At 37.5% G+C, this 15614-nt stretch overlaps 1 protein-coding gene across 3 annotated transcripts in view; it reads left to right on the top strand.

The window, feature by feature from the left end:
• The window catches only part of LOC150083765 (tyrosine-protein phosphatase non-receptor type 13-like), a 478105-nt gene that overhangs the window by 450064 nt on the left and 12427 nt on the right, over nucleotides 1-15614 (top strand). For all 3 annotated transcript variants that reach the window (XM_090378206.1, XM_090378207.1, XM_090378208.1), the window contains 2 exons: nucleotides 3903-4094; nucleotides 4220-4311. In XM_090378206.1, the coding sequence (XP_090234332.1) occupies nucleotides 3903-4094; nucleotides 4220-4311 (284 nt within the window). The remainder of the gene's footprint in view (nucleotides 1-3902; nucleotides 4095-4219; nucleotides 4312-15614) is intronic.

Raw genomic sequence — 15614 nt, 5'->3', positions numbered from 1 at the left:
GCATGCACACACAGTCTTCTCAGTAGCGAACAGGGAGAGTGCCTCTAACAGCAGTTGTGAAGGGTTCCATAAAGAGATGACAGCACATTTTTGACAAATTTTAAGGCAGTTCATACAAAAACAGATGTATTATTTGAAATGTACTTGAAGTAAAACCTTTATCGTTTCTGTCATAACCTCAAAAGACACGAGTCTGCGTAATGCATAATTTTTGTAAAATAATAAGAGAAGTTTACCTCAATATAATACATAGAACACTTCCATATGATACCCTCCAGCAATTAAAACGAAAAAATCGCAAATCTTACATTACAGTAAAAAATAAAAAATAATTAAAACTCAATTGAACACAATTAGAAATCAATCTAACGCAATTAAAAATTAAATTAATTAAAAGAAATTTAACGAAAAAAATTGAAAAAAAAAAGATTTTCCTTCCTGAAACTGATGCTTTTCGACCGTATGTCGTGATCACAGGAACGAAAATTACTGAATAGGGGAGAGCATGACACTTAAATAGAGATTATTTGTCTTCGCGCATGCGTGTAAAAGCCCACGAATTGGAGATTAGAAATGGCAGGTGAACATTAACAGAATTCTCATGTGATTTAATTTCGACAGTTTCTGCAATTAATAGTCTGGTATAATTATGTTGGACACTAAATATTTTGGCCTCATTAAATAAAAAGTATGTTTTTCGTTGATGGCATGAAAGGCTAATTCTGACGCTGCTGAATGAGAAGCATGAACTGAGGCCCCGTGTTGATTTACACGAAAATTCAGAAGTCCTAATGTTGTATACCAGGTCATTTATTTGTGTTGCGAACGAGGAAAGGACTGAGCAATTTTTCAGTATAGTGTGTAGTTTCCGTATTGGCCTGGCCACAATATTAAATTTGGTATCTTTAAAAAATTTGTCAAGCTGTTTGTGCTACTGTTCAATAATATGGGACAGAAATAAAGTAGTTTTTAATATTGCGATTGTTGGTTGGCATAGTATATTTTATTCTATCCGTGACTTGTACCCTAATTCAGTTTATTGTAGCAAGGGGATAACCCTGTTTAAGAATCTGCTGGAATCAGATTCCGCCGCTGAATATTTATAGGCATTTAGAAATTGATTAAAGATAATAGATCTCTTGTAGGAGAATGGGTGATAGCTGTTATAATGCAGAAGCATACCAGTGTTTGTAGGTTTTCGATAGATGTTAAATTGGATTTTATTCGAGTCCCGAGGAAGCATGAAATTTAGGAAATTTAATGACTTTGTATCCGTATCCTCCCCATGTCTTGAACAGTGGCACAAACAGCTTAACAGAATTTTTAAGATACCGAATTTAATATTGTGGCCAGGCCAATACGGTAATATTTTCATACAAAAGACAGTAAGTGATGCACAAAACTAATATATAAAAAGATAAAAAGAAAAAGGTTTTATTTTTATCATCAAAAAATTCTGTGTTAGGAACGTAGTAGTGGGATATGCATTTAATAAATGTAGAGCAAATGTAAAATTCTTAAAGGTTTCATGTTATAAAGAGTTTTTTTTTTTTTTTTTCTTAAATATATTATACTGTATTTAGTACTTATAACAGGTATATGTTCATTTAAACAGTGAGATATAGGGAACAGTATTCCCCCCCCCCCCTTCAGCATATCTTGGTATAAAAGTTGGAGCTGTGATTCACTTAGTAATGGTATCATAGGATGATAAAGAAAAGTTTATTTCATACTTTTCCAGGCATTCTATGCTACTGGATTCTACACTTTGTTAGTAACATACATATTTTTATCTTAACTGGTTTTTTTTTTAAGTAAATAACATGATCATATTATTATATAGTAGTATGATGTCTCTATGTGGTGTATGCATTTTTTTTTTTTTTTAGTTTCTACTTATTTCTAGTTTTTACAAAATTTTTATCACTGGGTGATGCTGTTGTATAACTTTATATTTGTGTCTCATTGGCACGTTATTCAGTTTTGGTTTTGTTTTGTCCTGCATACAGTTATGTTGCCACCTTTTCTTCACGTGTCTCTACAATGTAAGTTGTAAGTTATTTTTATCAAGAATTTTTACTATGTTTTCAAATCTCCTTACCTTTACTTGGATTAGATATAATAAGTTATATGTTTATATAAATTTCTGTTGTCAATTCCAGTTTTTAATTTCTTGTCTTCAGTGTGGCACTGTAAAGTTCACAAGCCATTTTCAAAAAGCCCGCTTTAAATCTTGTAAAAGAAATTTATTTTTTCACAAAACTTTATTTGCATTTTTATTTATGTGCCTGCTCTTTTTACCCTTTGGCTTGTGGTGTACATCAGAAACGAAGACATGTTGCTATTTTGTTTGCAGCCCTAGCCGTTGACACCTGATGAGAGGCCAGTTATTATTATTAAGCCATTTTTGGTGCAGCATAAGCCTCGGCTTATGCTGCACCAACCAAAAACAAAAAAAAAATTCTGAATTTCCCTGAGAGAGAGAGAGAGAGAAGTAGAAGGGAATCACCAAGAAAGAAAAGAATGATGACATCTAGCTCAGGATCTTGGGTGTGCAAAGCCCATGCTCACTAGATGTGAGCCCCCTGTGGTAGTTTTGTAAGCTGCGTGGCAACATCCTTCTTTTGTCAATTTTGTAATTATTTATCTCTCTTATACTTTTTTATTCTCACTTTATATATATATATATATATATAAAGGCGAGGCAGAGGGTTGTGATAAATGGTTATTCCTCAGATTGGGTTGATGTAAGAAGTGGGGTTCCCCAAGGATCAGTATTAGGACCACTGTTTTTGATTTTCATATATGACATCGATGAAAGGATAGAGAGCGTGATGTCAAAATTTGCAAATGATGTAAAGATTGCTAGAGTAGTTAATGATCACCACCAAGCATAGCTTCTTCAGAGTAACCTAGATAGACTTCAGGGATGGTCAGAAAAATGTCAGTTATGCTTTAATCCAGAAAAGTGTAAGGTATTACACCTGGGGAACAGTAACTCCAAAATAACTTATACACTTGGTGGAGCTAAACTAAAGCCAGCAGTGGAGGAAAGGGACTTGGGAGTTACAATATGGTCAGACATGAAGTTCTCCGAGCATTGCAAACAGGTTGCAATGAAAGACCGTGGTGTCCTATTGATGATTTATCGAATATTTGCTAGTAGAGATAAAGACATCATAATCCCATTATATAAGGCTATTGTTACACCATATTTGGAATACTGTGTTCAAGCACGGAGATCGCACTTAAAGAAAGACATTATGCTTCTTGAAAGGGTCCAAAGACAGGTAACTCGCCTGTTGAAATCAGCAGAAGAATGTCTATATGCAGAAAGACTGTGAATATGTGGGTTGCAGAGTATGGAACCTAGGCACATTAGAGGAGACGTGATTGAGATTTTTAAGGCTCTGAGAGGCAAAACTAAAATGAATGAGGGTGAAATTTTCACGGTTATAAATTATTCTAGAACCAAGGGCCATAAATTCAAGCTCTCGGAGAAGATATTTAGACTAGATTGCAGGAAGTTTTATTTTAGCCAGTGAGTTTTAATTACTGGAATAAGTTACCTACGTGGCGCTTTTTTTTTTTTTTTTTTTTTTTTTGGCTGATGCAGCATGAAGTCTATCTAGGTTCCTTGTACCACATGGCCATTGCTAATACTATAAATAACATCATAGAAATTATCATATGTAAAAGAAAAATGACATGTAATTACCACATATTAATTAATTTTAGGTTTTTATGAGGTAAATTGATTTTTCTCACAAAAATATTTCATATGCATTTTTTTTTTTTTTTTTTTTTTTTTTGTATCATTACATGTATCAGTGATAATAAAAACATCAAAATGGTTACATTAACATTATTTTATTTTAATTTAGCATACATTTTACTTGCAGGTTACAACTTTATTAGTAGATCTTGACAGAGGATGGCATGGCAGGCTAGGCTTCAGTCTCTGTGATAATGATGATGATGAGGGGAAGACAGAAAACTCTCTCCTACCTTGTGCACCTGTAGTCAGAGCTGTATATGGGGGGAGTTTAGCAGACAAAGATGGGCGAATTATGAGAGATGACAGATTAATTGAAGTGAGTATTAGTATTTTACAATCTGATTAGTAATTCTATAATTTATTTCATTGATAACTCTATCAGGGCATGACTTTTCTGTTAAACTAATACAAATTAAAACATTTCTGGTAATTTCTGTATAGGTAAATAATCAGTCTGTCCTTGGAAAGCCAGCTACTGAAGTAATTGACCTTCTGAGGAAAACTAGAGGTGTTGTTAAAATGAAGTTTTTAAGGTAAGGAAAAGAAATTACGTAAATATTACTTCTTTTCTTTATCATTCAGCTTGGCTGTAGTTTTTTGTAAATTGATATGCTGTTTTATATATATCACAATATTGAGTACCATTTTTTTATTGCATATATAAGAAGCTAGTAGTAGTAGTAGTAGTGGTGGTGGCATGTGATGCAAGAAAGCAAGTGTTATGAGCTTATGCAGCATCAGCCAAAAAAAAAAAATCACACCATTCCCTCCAAATGTCTGTTCAGTTCCTCCTTAAATTTATTTACCCTATCAACTTCCACAATGACAGATGGAAGTTTGTTCCAGCAATTAACCACCCTCTGGCTAAAGGCAAATTTCAGCACATCTATTCTACATCTGTCTTTTCATTATTTGAATTTATGCCCCCTTAGGTTCATAATCTGAACAAGTGGAAGGATCCCATCAGAATTCATTTTGATTTATTCATTCTGATTCAATCAGAATTCAGCGTGCTCAACCCATTCAAGGCCTTATACACCTCAATCAGATCACCACACAGGTGCCTAGTCTCCAGCCACTGCAATTTGCAGAACTTAAGCCTCTCTTGGTAAGAGGATCCCTTCATTCCCCCCACCAATCTTGTTGCCCTTCTCTGTACACACTCAAGCAAATCTACATCCTTCCTAAAATGAGGCCTCCATACCTGTACGCAGTACTGAAGGCATGGCCTGACTATTGCCTTATACAGAGGGACAATCACCTCCTTTTCCCTGCTAGCAAAATTCCTATATATCATTGACAAAACCCCATGACCTGCCCTGGCAGCCTGTCTGCATTGCTCAGAAAACTTCATATCTATCTGCACAATTACTCCCAGGTCTTTTTCATTTTCTACCACCTTAAGTGTAGTACCACACAGTTGGTACATTTCTCTGGGGTTACTTCTACCCATATGCCCATATGCAGTACTTTGCATTTGTCAAGGTTAAACTTCAGTTGCCACTTCTTAGCCCATCTGCCCAAATTATCTAGATCCTGTTGCAGTAGCACACTGCCATTACTGTTTAACAACCCTGCCAAATTTTAAACAGAATTCGACATTCTATGTGATGTAGTTCTAAAGTTTACCCATCTAGTTTGGGAACTGGTCGGTATAATACTATTCTTTGGGGGGGGGGGGGGGTTCAGGGACTGATGGCAGTCATCGTGAAACAGGTGGGTACATGGGATGTGTCAGGGTAACTAGGAGCATGTATACCAATGCTAGAAGTATAGTAAATAAATCTGATGAATTTGAAGTGTTGGTCAAGACATCAAAGGCGGATATTGTTGGGATATCAGAGACATGGTGTCACACTGATATTAGGAATGCAGAATTGGAATTTGGGGAGTACAATGTGTACAGAAAGGATAGACAGGATAGGAAGGGAGGAGGTGCCATGCTGTTAATTAAGAAAAACATAAAATCAAAAGAAGTGCATCCAGTTGATATAGATGAACAGTTAGATAGTATGAATCAGAGCTGTAATACTCAATATGTTCTACGTTGATAATAATATTAGTAAATTAATAAGAGGAGTTTACCTCAATATAGTACGTGGAACACTTCCGTATGATACCCTCCAGAAATTAAAACGGAAAAAACGAAAAAATCGACAACTTACCGGTCCATTAAAGTAAAAAATAAATAATTAAAGTAAAATATAAATAATTAAATAATCAATTTAACACAATTCAAAATCAATTCAAAACAATTCAAAATCAATTCAAAACAATTAAAATTAAAATTAACGCAATTAAAAGAATAACGAAAATATTCAAAACGATCTTCCTTCCTGAAGCTGACAATGCTTTTCGACCGACTGTCGTGATCACAGGAATGAAAATCACCGAATCAGGCTAAACCTGCAACTTAAATAGTGATTATGTGTCTTCGCGCATGCGCGTAAAGGTCCACGCATCGGAGATCAAATATGGCCGCCGAACATTAACAGAATTCTCGTGTAATTTAATTTCAATGGTTTCTGCAATTAATAGTCGCTTATAATTTCGTTGAACGTTAAGTATTTTGGCCTCGTTAAATAAAAAAGTATGTTTTTCGTTAATGGCATGAAAGGCTAATTCTGACGCTGCTGAACGAGAAGCACGAACTGAGGCTTCGTGTTGATTTACACGAATATTAAGAGAAAACCGCGTCGAACCCTGATAAGACGAGTCGCAATCACCGCAAGAAATGTTGTATACTAGATCATTAATTTGTGTTGCGAACGCGGAAAGAACTGAGCGATTGTTCAGTATAGTGTGTAACTTCCGTATAGGCCTAGCTATAATTTTAAATTCGGTATCTTTAAAGAATCTGTTAAGCTGTTTGTGCCACTGTTCAACGTATGGGACAGAAATAAAGTATTTTTTGATATTACTATTGTTGATTGGTGCAGTATTTTGTATCCTATCCTTAGCTTGTACCCTAATTCGATTTATTGTGTTAATGGGATAACCCCTGTTCAAGAATCTGCTAGTTAATATTTGTATTTCTGAGTCCAAAGCAGAATCCGTCGTTGAATATTTATAGGCATTTAGAAATTGATTAAAGATAATCGATCTTTTGTAGGTGAACGGGTGGTAGCTATTATAATGTAGAAGCATACCGGTGTTTGTGGGTTTTCGATAGATGCTAAATTGTATTTTGTTCGAGTCCCGGGTAAGCGTGAAATTTAGAAAGTTTAATGATTTTGTATCCGTATCTTCCCTTTCCAATGTAAATTTGAGTCTAGAATGAATATTATTAAACGAATGTAAAATGTCTTGGATAGTACTACTATCGGTAATAACTAGAACATCGTCTAAATACCTCCCATAGTATGTGATACGGGGACGAAAAGGTGTCAAATGTATCTGCTCAATCGTTGAGAGATAGATCTCTGACATTAAGCCACTCAGGCTCAAACCCATTGGTAATCCAAAAATTTGTTTGTACACCTTGTCTCGAAAGGTGATGTAGTTAGCCTCAACTAATAGTTTAATTAAGTGAAAAATTTCCTTAATAGGCAGCTTCGTATAATTAATCGGTGTCGAGTTTTTATTTAACATATCCCAAATAATATCTAATGTGTATTCAACGTTTACATTCGTATATAATGAGGTAACATCTAATGAGAATAAATTGTCATTGTCGCCGAGTCTACAGTCTTTAAGATTATTAAATAATGTATCGTAATTCTTAATCCCAAATTGTATAACCTGTCTAAAAGGTTTTATAATGTTATATACATATGTGGCTAAGGCTGAAAATGCCGAGTTCCTGTAGGAAACAATAGGTCGAATCGGAAATCCAGGCTTGTGTAATTTTACCTGACCAAAAAGTGCAGGAATATTGTATGTTCTGGACTTCAATTCCTTCAACTGAACCATAGTAATGTAGTCGTTTTTACGATATGTGGTTAACGTTTTATTGTATTGATTTACCAAATTGGTAAACAGTGTCGGGTCCACTTCACGATAAGTGGAGGTATCAGACACAACTGAATCTAACTTATTAATATAATCATGTTTATCTAGTATTACCACTGTGTCTCCTTTATCTGCCCTCTGTTCGCTCGGTTCTTTCCGCGTTCGCAACACAAATTAATGATCTAGTATACAACATTTCTTGCGGTGATTGCGACTCGTCTTATCAGGGTTCGACGCGGTTTTCTCTTAATATTCGTGTAAATCAACACGAAGCCTCAGTTCGTGCTTCTCGTTCAGCAGCGTCAGAATTAGCCTTTCATGCCATTAACGAAAAACATACTTTTTTATTTAACGAGGCCAAAATACTTAACGTTCAACGTAATTATACGCGACTATTAATTGCAGAAACCATTGAAATTAAATTACACGAGAATTCTGTTAATGTTCGGCGGCCATATTTGATCTCCGATGCGTGGACCTTTACGCGCATGCGCGAAGACACATAATCACTATTTAAGTTGCAGGTTTAGCCTGATTCGGTGATTTTCATTCCTGTGATCACGACAGTCGGTCGAAAAGCATTGTCAGCTTCAGGAAGGAAGATCGTTTTGAATATTTTCGTTATTCTTTTAATTGCGTTAATTTTAATTTTAATTGTTTTGAATTGATTTTGAATTGTGTTAAATTGATTATTTAATTATTTATATTTTACTTTAATTATTTATTTTTTACTTTAATGGACCGGTAAGTTGTCGATTTTTTCGTTTTTTCCGTTTTAATTTCTGGAGGGTATCATACGGAAGTGTTCCACGTACTATATTGAGGTAAACTCCTCTTATTAATTTACTAATATTATTATCAACGTAGAACATATTGAGTATTACAGCTCTGATTCATACTATCTAACTGTTCATCTATATCAACTGGATGCACTTCTTTTGATTTTATGTTTTTCTTAATTAACAGCATGGCACCTCCTCCCTTCCTATCCTGTCTATCCTTTCTGTACACATTGTACTCCCCAAATTCCAATTCTGCATTCCTAATATCAGTGTGACACCATGTCTCTGATATCCCAACAATATCCGCCTTTGATGTCTTGACCAACACTTCAAATTCATCAGATTTATTTACTATACTTCTAGCATTGGTATACATGCTCCTAGTTACCCTGACACATCCCATGTACCCACCTGTTTCACGATGACTGCCATCAGTCCCTGAACCCCCCCCCCCAAGGCGCCTCCGTAGCCAGGTGGGAAGGAGCAGCAGTGCGTAACACACGCTTCTTGATTAGACCGGGGTTCGAGCTCAGCACCACCAAATATAGAGGATGTGGAAAGGTCAAGGTCTTAGTAGCTAATGCTCCAAAAAAAAAAAAAAAACCAAAAACAAAAACAACCCTGAAACCCCCAGCACCCCTCGCTCTAGATTGCTACTTATTCTAATAGAAGCTGTGCAAGAATCACCTTCACCTCTGCCTTCAGCTACTTTTAGTCTGTGAATCCCCCGAAACTAGCAGTTTTCCAACCCACCTAACACTGCCTCGATAGCATCAGCAAATATTCTTGCACCCTTTCTATTTAAGTGTATCCCATTCCTGTAGAAGCAGTCTCTCCTGTTAATAAGCACAGACCACGCTGAAAAAAATTCTACCCCTTGAGCCTTGCACCTTCCCTCCAGGGCCAAATTGATTGCCAAGGCTCTCATCAAATACTCCTTCCTATCTTGTCTGGGCAGAATTGCAGACACTTTCAAATTTAACCCTGCTCACGACTTTTTTGCAACATTGACCTGTACTTGTTAAGTAAATCTGCAGATCTCCTACTCTTAATGTCATTGGTGTCAATATGTACAACAATATCACCTTTTGTGCCCTTAAAAGATGATATATGCTTTACAACGTCATCAACCTTTGCCCCTGGCAGACATACCCTGGTCCTGTTCCATCTATCCTTTTTACACAATATATTCCCCGTTTCCCTGACAATAGCGTCACCAACAATAACTAGTTCCTTTGGGACCAGCACATTCTGCCTTGGAGATTGCCACTGTGTTGCCTGATGCCCAGGAGTGAGCTCTGACGTTGAGTTGGGCAGCTGAGAGTTTGATGGGCCCCTCATATTAAATTCTTCGAGGGCATCTATCCTACACCTCAACTCTCATAGACGCTCAGTAGAATTCTGATTTGATGCCTAATTTCTAGACACTGTCTGCATCTGGCACACACAAAGACATCCTCCTTGGCTAGATCATGTTCTGTTCCACAGAGTTCGGCAAACATTTCACAAGTTGCACATTTTTTTTAGGCCGTGATGCGTTGGAGAATCGCCCCCCTCAGTTCTCCCTCGAATTACAGCACTCCTGCCACTTTGTGCCCGTTGCTTTGCTGCTCTAGTCTGGGGCATGATATTTTAAATTAATAAGATCAATAAATTTAATTAATTAATTATCAATACTACGCTATCTAATAGAATCCTAAATGCAGTGATGGATATTATGCTATATAATTATACGTTAGAGCTACCTAGTTACCACAATTAAAATTTGAATTCCCTACTACTCTATACAAAAACAATGGCTGCAAGATTCGAACGAAATAACGTATATTAAGTAATAATCTACAAAAACTCTTTATCTAAATTAAAAATAAAAATAACCAGTGTAACTATAACTAAAAGAATACGTAAAAAGTACAATATAAAATAACAATTAGGTATAACAAAAAGGCAAACACTTATCGCTTTTTCGGAGCCTGTAATTTTTAAAGAGTGTCAGTGCCCTCTGTTTATTGGCTCTAATTTAGGAAAATGGTTGCAGATGGGATTTGGTGTGACATTTTAACCAAAACATTAAGACAACACAACAGATATCTAATATGAATAGTTTGTTTGAATGAATTATCGAAAAAACAACTGCCTGCATTTTTATATTTTGGTAATTTAGAAACATTTGGACATCTTTAGGTTGTTGTTGTTGTTTCATGTACTGTTTCTTGAGAGAGGGAGAGAATAAAAAAAATTGATTTTCATGCACTTTTTTTGGCCCCTGTTTCTTTACCCTTTACTCCCAAATTCTTCATTACCAGATGAAGAAATTGAAAGAAATAGGATAAATCAGCTTGAGAGAATCACAGCAGAGTGTGAGTCTCTATTTTCCACATATAGCTTCATTAGTTAAAGGCTCAGAGGCATATCTGATTCCCCCCCCCCCCCCCCACTGATATATTATATTTCCTATAATGCCTATAGGATAATACAGCCAATCCTCGTATAACACGACATATTCCTAGAAACCCTCGTGCAATGCAAAATCATGCAATATAAATAATAAATAAATGTAGGGTGCTCTGGTTGTGGAAGAGAACAGTTGGTGGATTTTTGCCTGCTGTAAAGGGATAAGTATTTTGATACTTTTACCGTATTCTTTGCTAATTAACATACTACATTGTGTTTTACAAAGATATTAAATAGGTTTAGTAGCGTTCGTTAGCTTATTTTGAGAATTTAACTAGAGATTTTTGAAAGTTAGGACTCCCTGTGTTGACGCCAATATTGTTGAACTAGCCGCCATATTGTAATCGATAAGAAATAGTGCATTGTATATATCTCGATCTGATAGCATAAGGTATAACATAAAACTAGATAATGTAATACGAAGCACTGTATTAGGAATCTGTTAGCTTAGTGTATTATTATTAATTAATCAAAAATATTTATTAATCTTATTAAATTCTATTGTTAATTAAACTGTATTTAAACGGAAATCATGACCCAGACTAGAGCTGCGAAGCAAAGATCACAGACTAGCGAGAGTGCTGTGACTCGGTGGAGAAACGAAGGGGGCAATTCTCCAACACATCACATTCTCAAAAAATGTGTGAAATGTAAAATATTTGCTGAACTTTCTAAAACAGGACATGATCTAACCAAGGAGGATGTCTTTGTGTGTGCTAGATGCCTAGAGTGTCAAGAAATTAGGTGCCAGCTCAGCATTCTGATGTGTGTCTATGAGAGCTTGAGGTGTAGGATAAATGCCCTTGAAGAAATTAATATGAGGGGGCCCATCAAGCTCTCAGCTGCCCAGCTCAATGGCAGAGCTCAATCCTGTGCATCAGGCAACACAGAGGCAATCTCCAAGGCAGAATGCACTGGTCCCACAGGAAATAGTTATTGTTAGTGACTCTATTGTCAGGGAGAAGATGGGGAATATACTATGCAAGAAGGTTAGGTGGAACAGGACTGGGATATGACTATCGGGGCAAAAGGTGATGACATTGTAGAGTAGATGTCATCTTTTAAGGGCATAAAAGGTGATATTGTTGTAAACATTGGAACTAATGACATTAAGAGTAAGAGATCTGCAGATTTACTCAACAAGCAGGTCAATGTTGAAAAAAAAAGTCACGAGTTAGGGTTGAATGTGAAAGTATCTGCAATTCTGCCAGGATATGATAGGAAGGAGTATATGATGAGAACGTTGTTGATCAATTCGGCCCTGGAGAGATTGTGCCAGGCTCAAGGGGTAGAGTTTTTTTTTTTCAGCTTGGTCTGTGCTTGTTGACAGGAGAGACTGCTTCTACAGGGATGGGGTACAATTAAATAGAAAGGGCACAAGAATATTTGCTGATGCTATCGAGGCAGTGTTAGGTGGGTTGGAAAACTGATAGCTTGGGGGGATACACAGACTAAAAGGTTAACAGTGGCTGCAGGCAGAGCAAAAGTGATTCTTCCACTGCTTCTATTAGAATGAGCAGCAGTCTGGAAAGCAAAGCAATGGAGATTTCCAGGACTGCTGTGAGTCATAGTGGAACAAATAAATACATGGGCTGTGTTAGGGTAACTAAGAGTAAAAACAGGTGCACATATACTTGTATGTACACCAATGCTAGGAGTATAGTTAATAAATTTGATGAGCTTGAAGTGAGTATATGATGAGAGCCCTGTCAATCAATTCGGCCCTGGAAAGATTGTGCAGGGCTCAAGGGGTAGAATTTTTTTCAGCCTGGTCTGTACTTGTTAACAGGAGAGACTGCTTCTACAGGGATGGGATACACTTAAATAGAAAGGGTGCAAGAATGTTTGCTGATGCTATCGAGGCAATGTTAGGTGGGTCGGAAAACTGCTAGATTGGGGGGATACAAGGACTAATAGATTAACAGTAGCCACTGGCAGAGGTGAAAGTGATTCTTGCACTGCTTCTATTGGAATGAGCCGCAGCCTGGAAAATAAGATGCAGGATATTTCAGAGACTGCTGGGAATCATTGGGGTACAAGTAAACACATGGGTTGTGTTAGGGTAGCTAAGAAAAAGAACAGGTGCATGTATACTTGTGTGTACACCAATGCTAGGAGTTTAGTAAATAAATTTGATGAATTTGAGGTATTGCTCAAAACATCAAAGGCAGATATTGTGGGGATTTCAGAGACGTGGTGTCACACAGATATAAGAAATGCAGAACTGGAATTTGGGGAGTACAATGTGTACAGAAAGGATAGACAGGATAGGAAGGGAGGAGGGGTTATGCTATTAATTAAGAAACACATAAAATCCAAGGAAGTGAAGCCAGTCGACATCGCTGGACAGTGCAGTGTCGAGTCAGTTTGGTGTGACATAAGCATTGGGAGATCAAAATTGAGAGTAGGAGTGTGCTATAGGCCTAATGACTCTGATGAGTATAATAAGAAACTGTTCGGAGAAATAGAGTGGGCCAGTAAATCAGAGAGTCTTATAATGGGGGATTTTAATTTCCCAGATATTGACTGGAATTTGGGGGCTGGTCACTCACACAGTAGCAAGGCTTTTGTGGATTTATTGGATGATTGTTTTCTACATCAGCATGTTCGGGAGGCAACTAGAGGGAGTAATACTCTTGATTTGATTATCAGTAGTGATTCTTCATGCATTCAGAATCTGCAGATAAATGAACCACTTGGTGGCAGTGATCACAGTGTGCTGAAGTGGGAGTTACTGAAAGAGGTAACTACCATTAGGGGTAAAGGGAAGGGGTATTGCTTTCGTAAAGGCGACTACAATGGACTGAGACAGTATTTAAATTCTATACAGTGGGATCAACTGATGATATTGCCAACAGCAAATTCAAAATGGGAAGCATTCAAAGAACTTATCGTGGAAGCTACTAGGCTTTACATACCAACTAAGAAATATTGTTCAAGGTTTAGGCCTAAATGGTTGTCAGATGAACTAATGAGGCATATGGCAGAGAAGAAAAATGCATGGGATACATACAAATTAACACGTGACACGGATGCCTATGATAGATACAAGTTGATCTGTAACCAAGTTACAAAGGAGGTTAGGCAGGCGAAGGCAGATTACGAGAGATCCTTGGCAAGGGATGCGAAGAAAAACAGCAAAGAGTTCTTTACTTATGTAAACTCTAGAAGGAAGGGGATGAATCAGATTGGTCCACTTGAGATCGATGGGTCAACTGTTGATGACCCTGCTCGGGTAGCTAACAAACTAAATGAATATTTTGCATCGACATTCACACATGAGGAGTTATTCAGCGAGGGGAATGCCAGAGGTGTATTCAACTCTAGCAGTAAGCTAGAGAATCTTGTAATAACTGAGAGCAAAGTGGAGGAGAAATTGTTGAAGATAAACACAAGAAAGGCACCTGGGGTGGATGGGATCTATCCAGTTATATTAAAGGAGGCAGCAAAGGAGGTAAGCAAACCCTTAGCCATAATTATGAGAGCTTCCTTGGACTCAGGGGAGGTACCCATTGACTGGAGATGTGCAAATGTGACCCCAATTCACAAAGGGGGATCAAAGGCTGACACAAGTAATTATAGACCTGTGAGTTTAACTTCTGTTCCCGGAAAATTAATGGAGGCACTGGTGAAAGAAGCACTGCAGGATCATCTAGACAAGACTTCAGTTATAGCTAGGACACAGCATGGTTTTGTTAAGGGGAAGTCTTGCCTGACCAATTTGATTGGATACTATGATGCAGTCACAAAAGAACTGGATGCAGGGAATAACTTTGATATTATATACTTGGATCTTAGAAAGGCTTTTGATACTGTTGCACATGGAAGACTGCTGCACAAATTGGAGCAGTGTGGCATTGGAGGCAAGTTGCTGCTATGGATAAAGGGGTGGTTGAGGGGGAGAAGACAGAGAGTGGTAATCAATGGACACTGCTCATCGTGGACTAATGTTATTAGTGGAGTCCCTCAGGGTTCAGTATTGGGGCCTTTATTGTTTTCTGTATTTATAAATGATATTGATGATGGTATATCAGGCTTAATGTCCAAGTTTGCAGATGATACAAAGGTTGGCAGGGTAGTCAAGGACACTACTGACACTATGCTGCTGCAACAGGATTTGGAAAGGTTGAGCAGATGGGCTTCGAGGTGGCAAATGAAGTTTAACATTGACAAATGTAAAGTACTACATATGGGAAACAGCAACCCCAGAGCAACGTATCAACTCTGTGGTACTACACTGACAGTGGTAGAGAATGAAAGGGACCTGGGGGTGGTGGTGCAGGCAGATATGAAGTTCTCTGAGCAGTGCAGACGAGCTGCAAGAGTAGCTCATGGTGTATTGTCAATGATATATAGAAATTTTTCTAGCAGGGATAAGGAGGTGATTATTCCCTTGTATAAGGCAATGGTCGGGCCACACCTAGAGTACTGTATACAGGCCTGGAGGCCTCATTTCAGGAAGGATGTAGAGCTGCTGGAACGAGTACAGAGAAGGGCAACTAGATTGGTGAATGGGACAAAGGGGTTCTCTTACGAAGAAAGGCTTAAGTTTTGCAAATTACAGTGTCTGGAAACTAGGCACCAGCGGGGTGATCTGATAGAGGTGTACAAAGCCTTGAATGGTTTGAGCATGCTCAATGCTGATGGGA

This window comes from Mastigoproctus giganteus, chromosome 7, assembly GCF_048544385.1.
Source record: "Mastigoproctus giganteus isolate SK-2022 chromosome 7, ASM4854438v1, whole genome shotgun sequence".
NCBI classification, from domain to species: domain Eukaryota; kingdom Metazoa; phylum Arthropoda; class Arachnida; order Uropygi; family Thelyphonidae; genus Mastigoproctus; species Mastigoproctus giganteus.
This window is presented reverse-complemented; position numbering and strand designations above follow the sequence as displayed.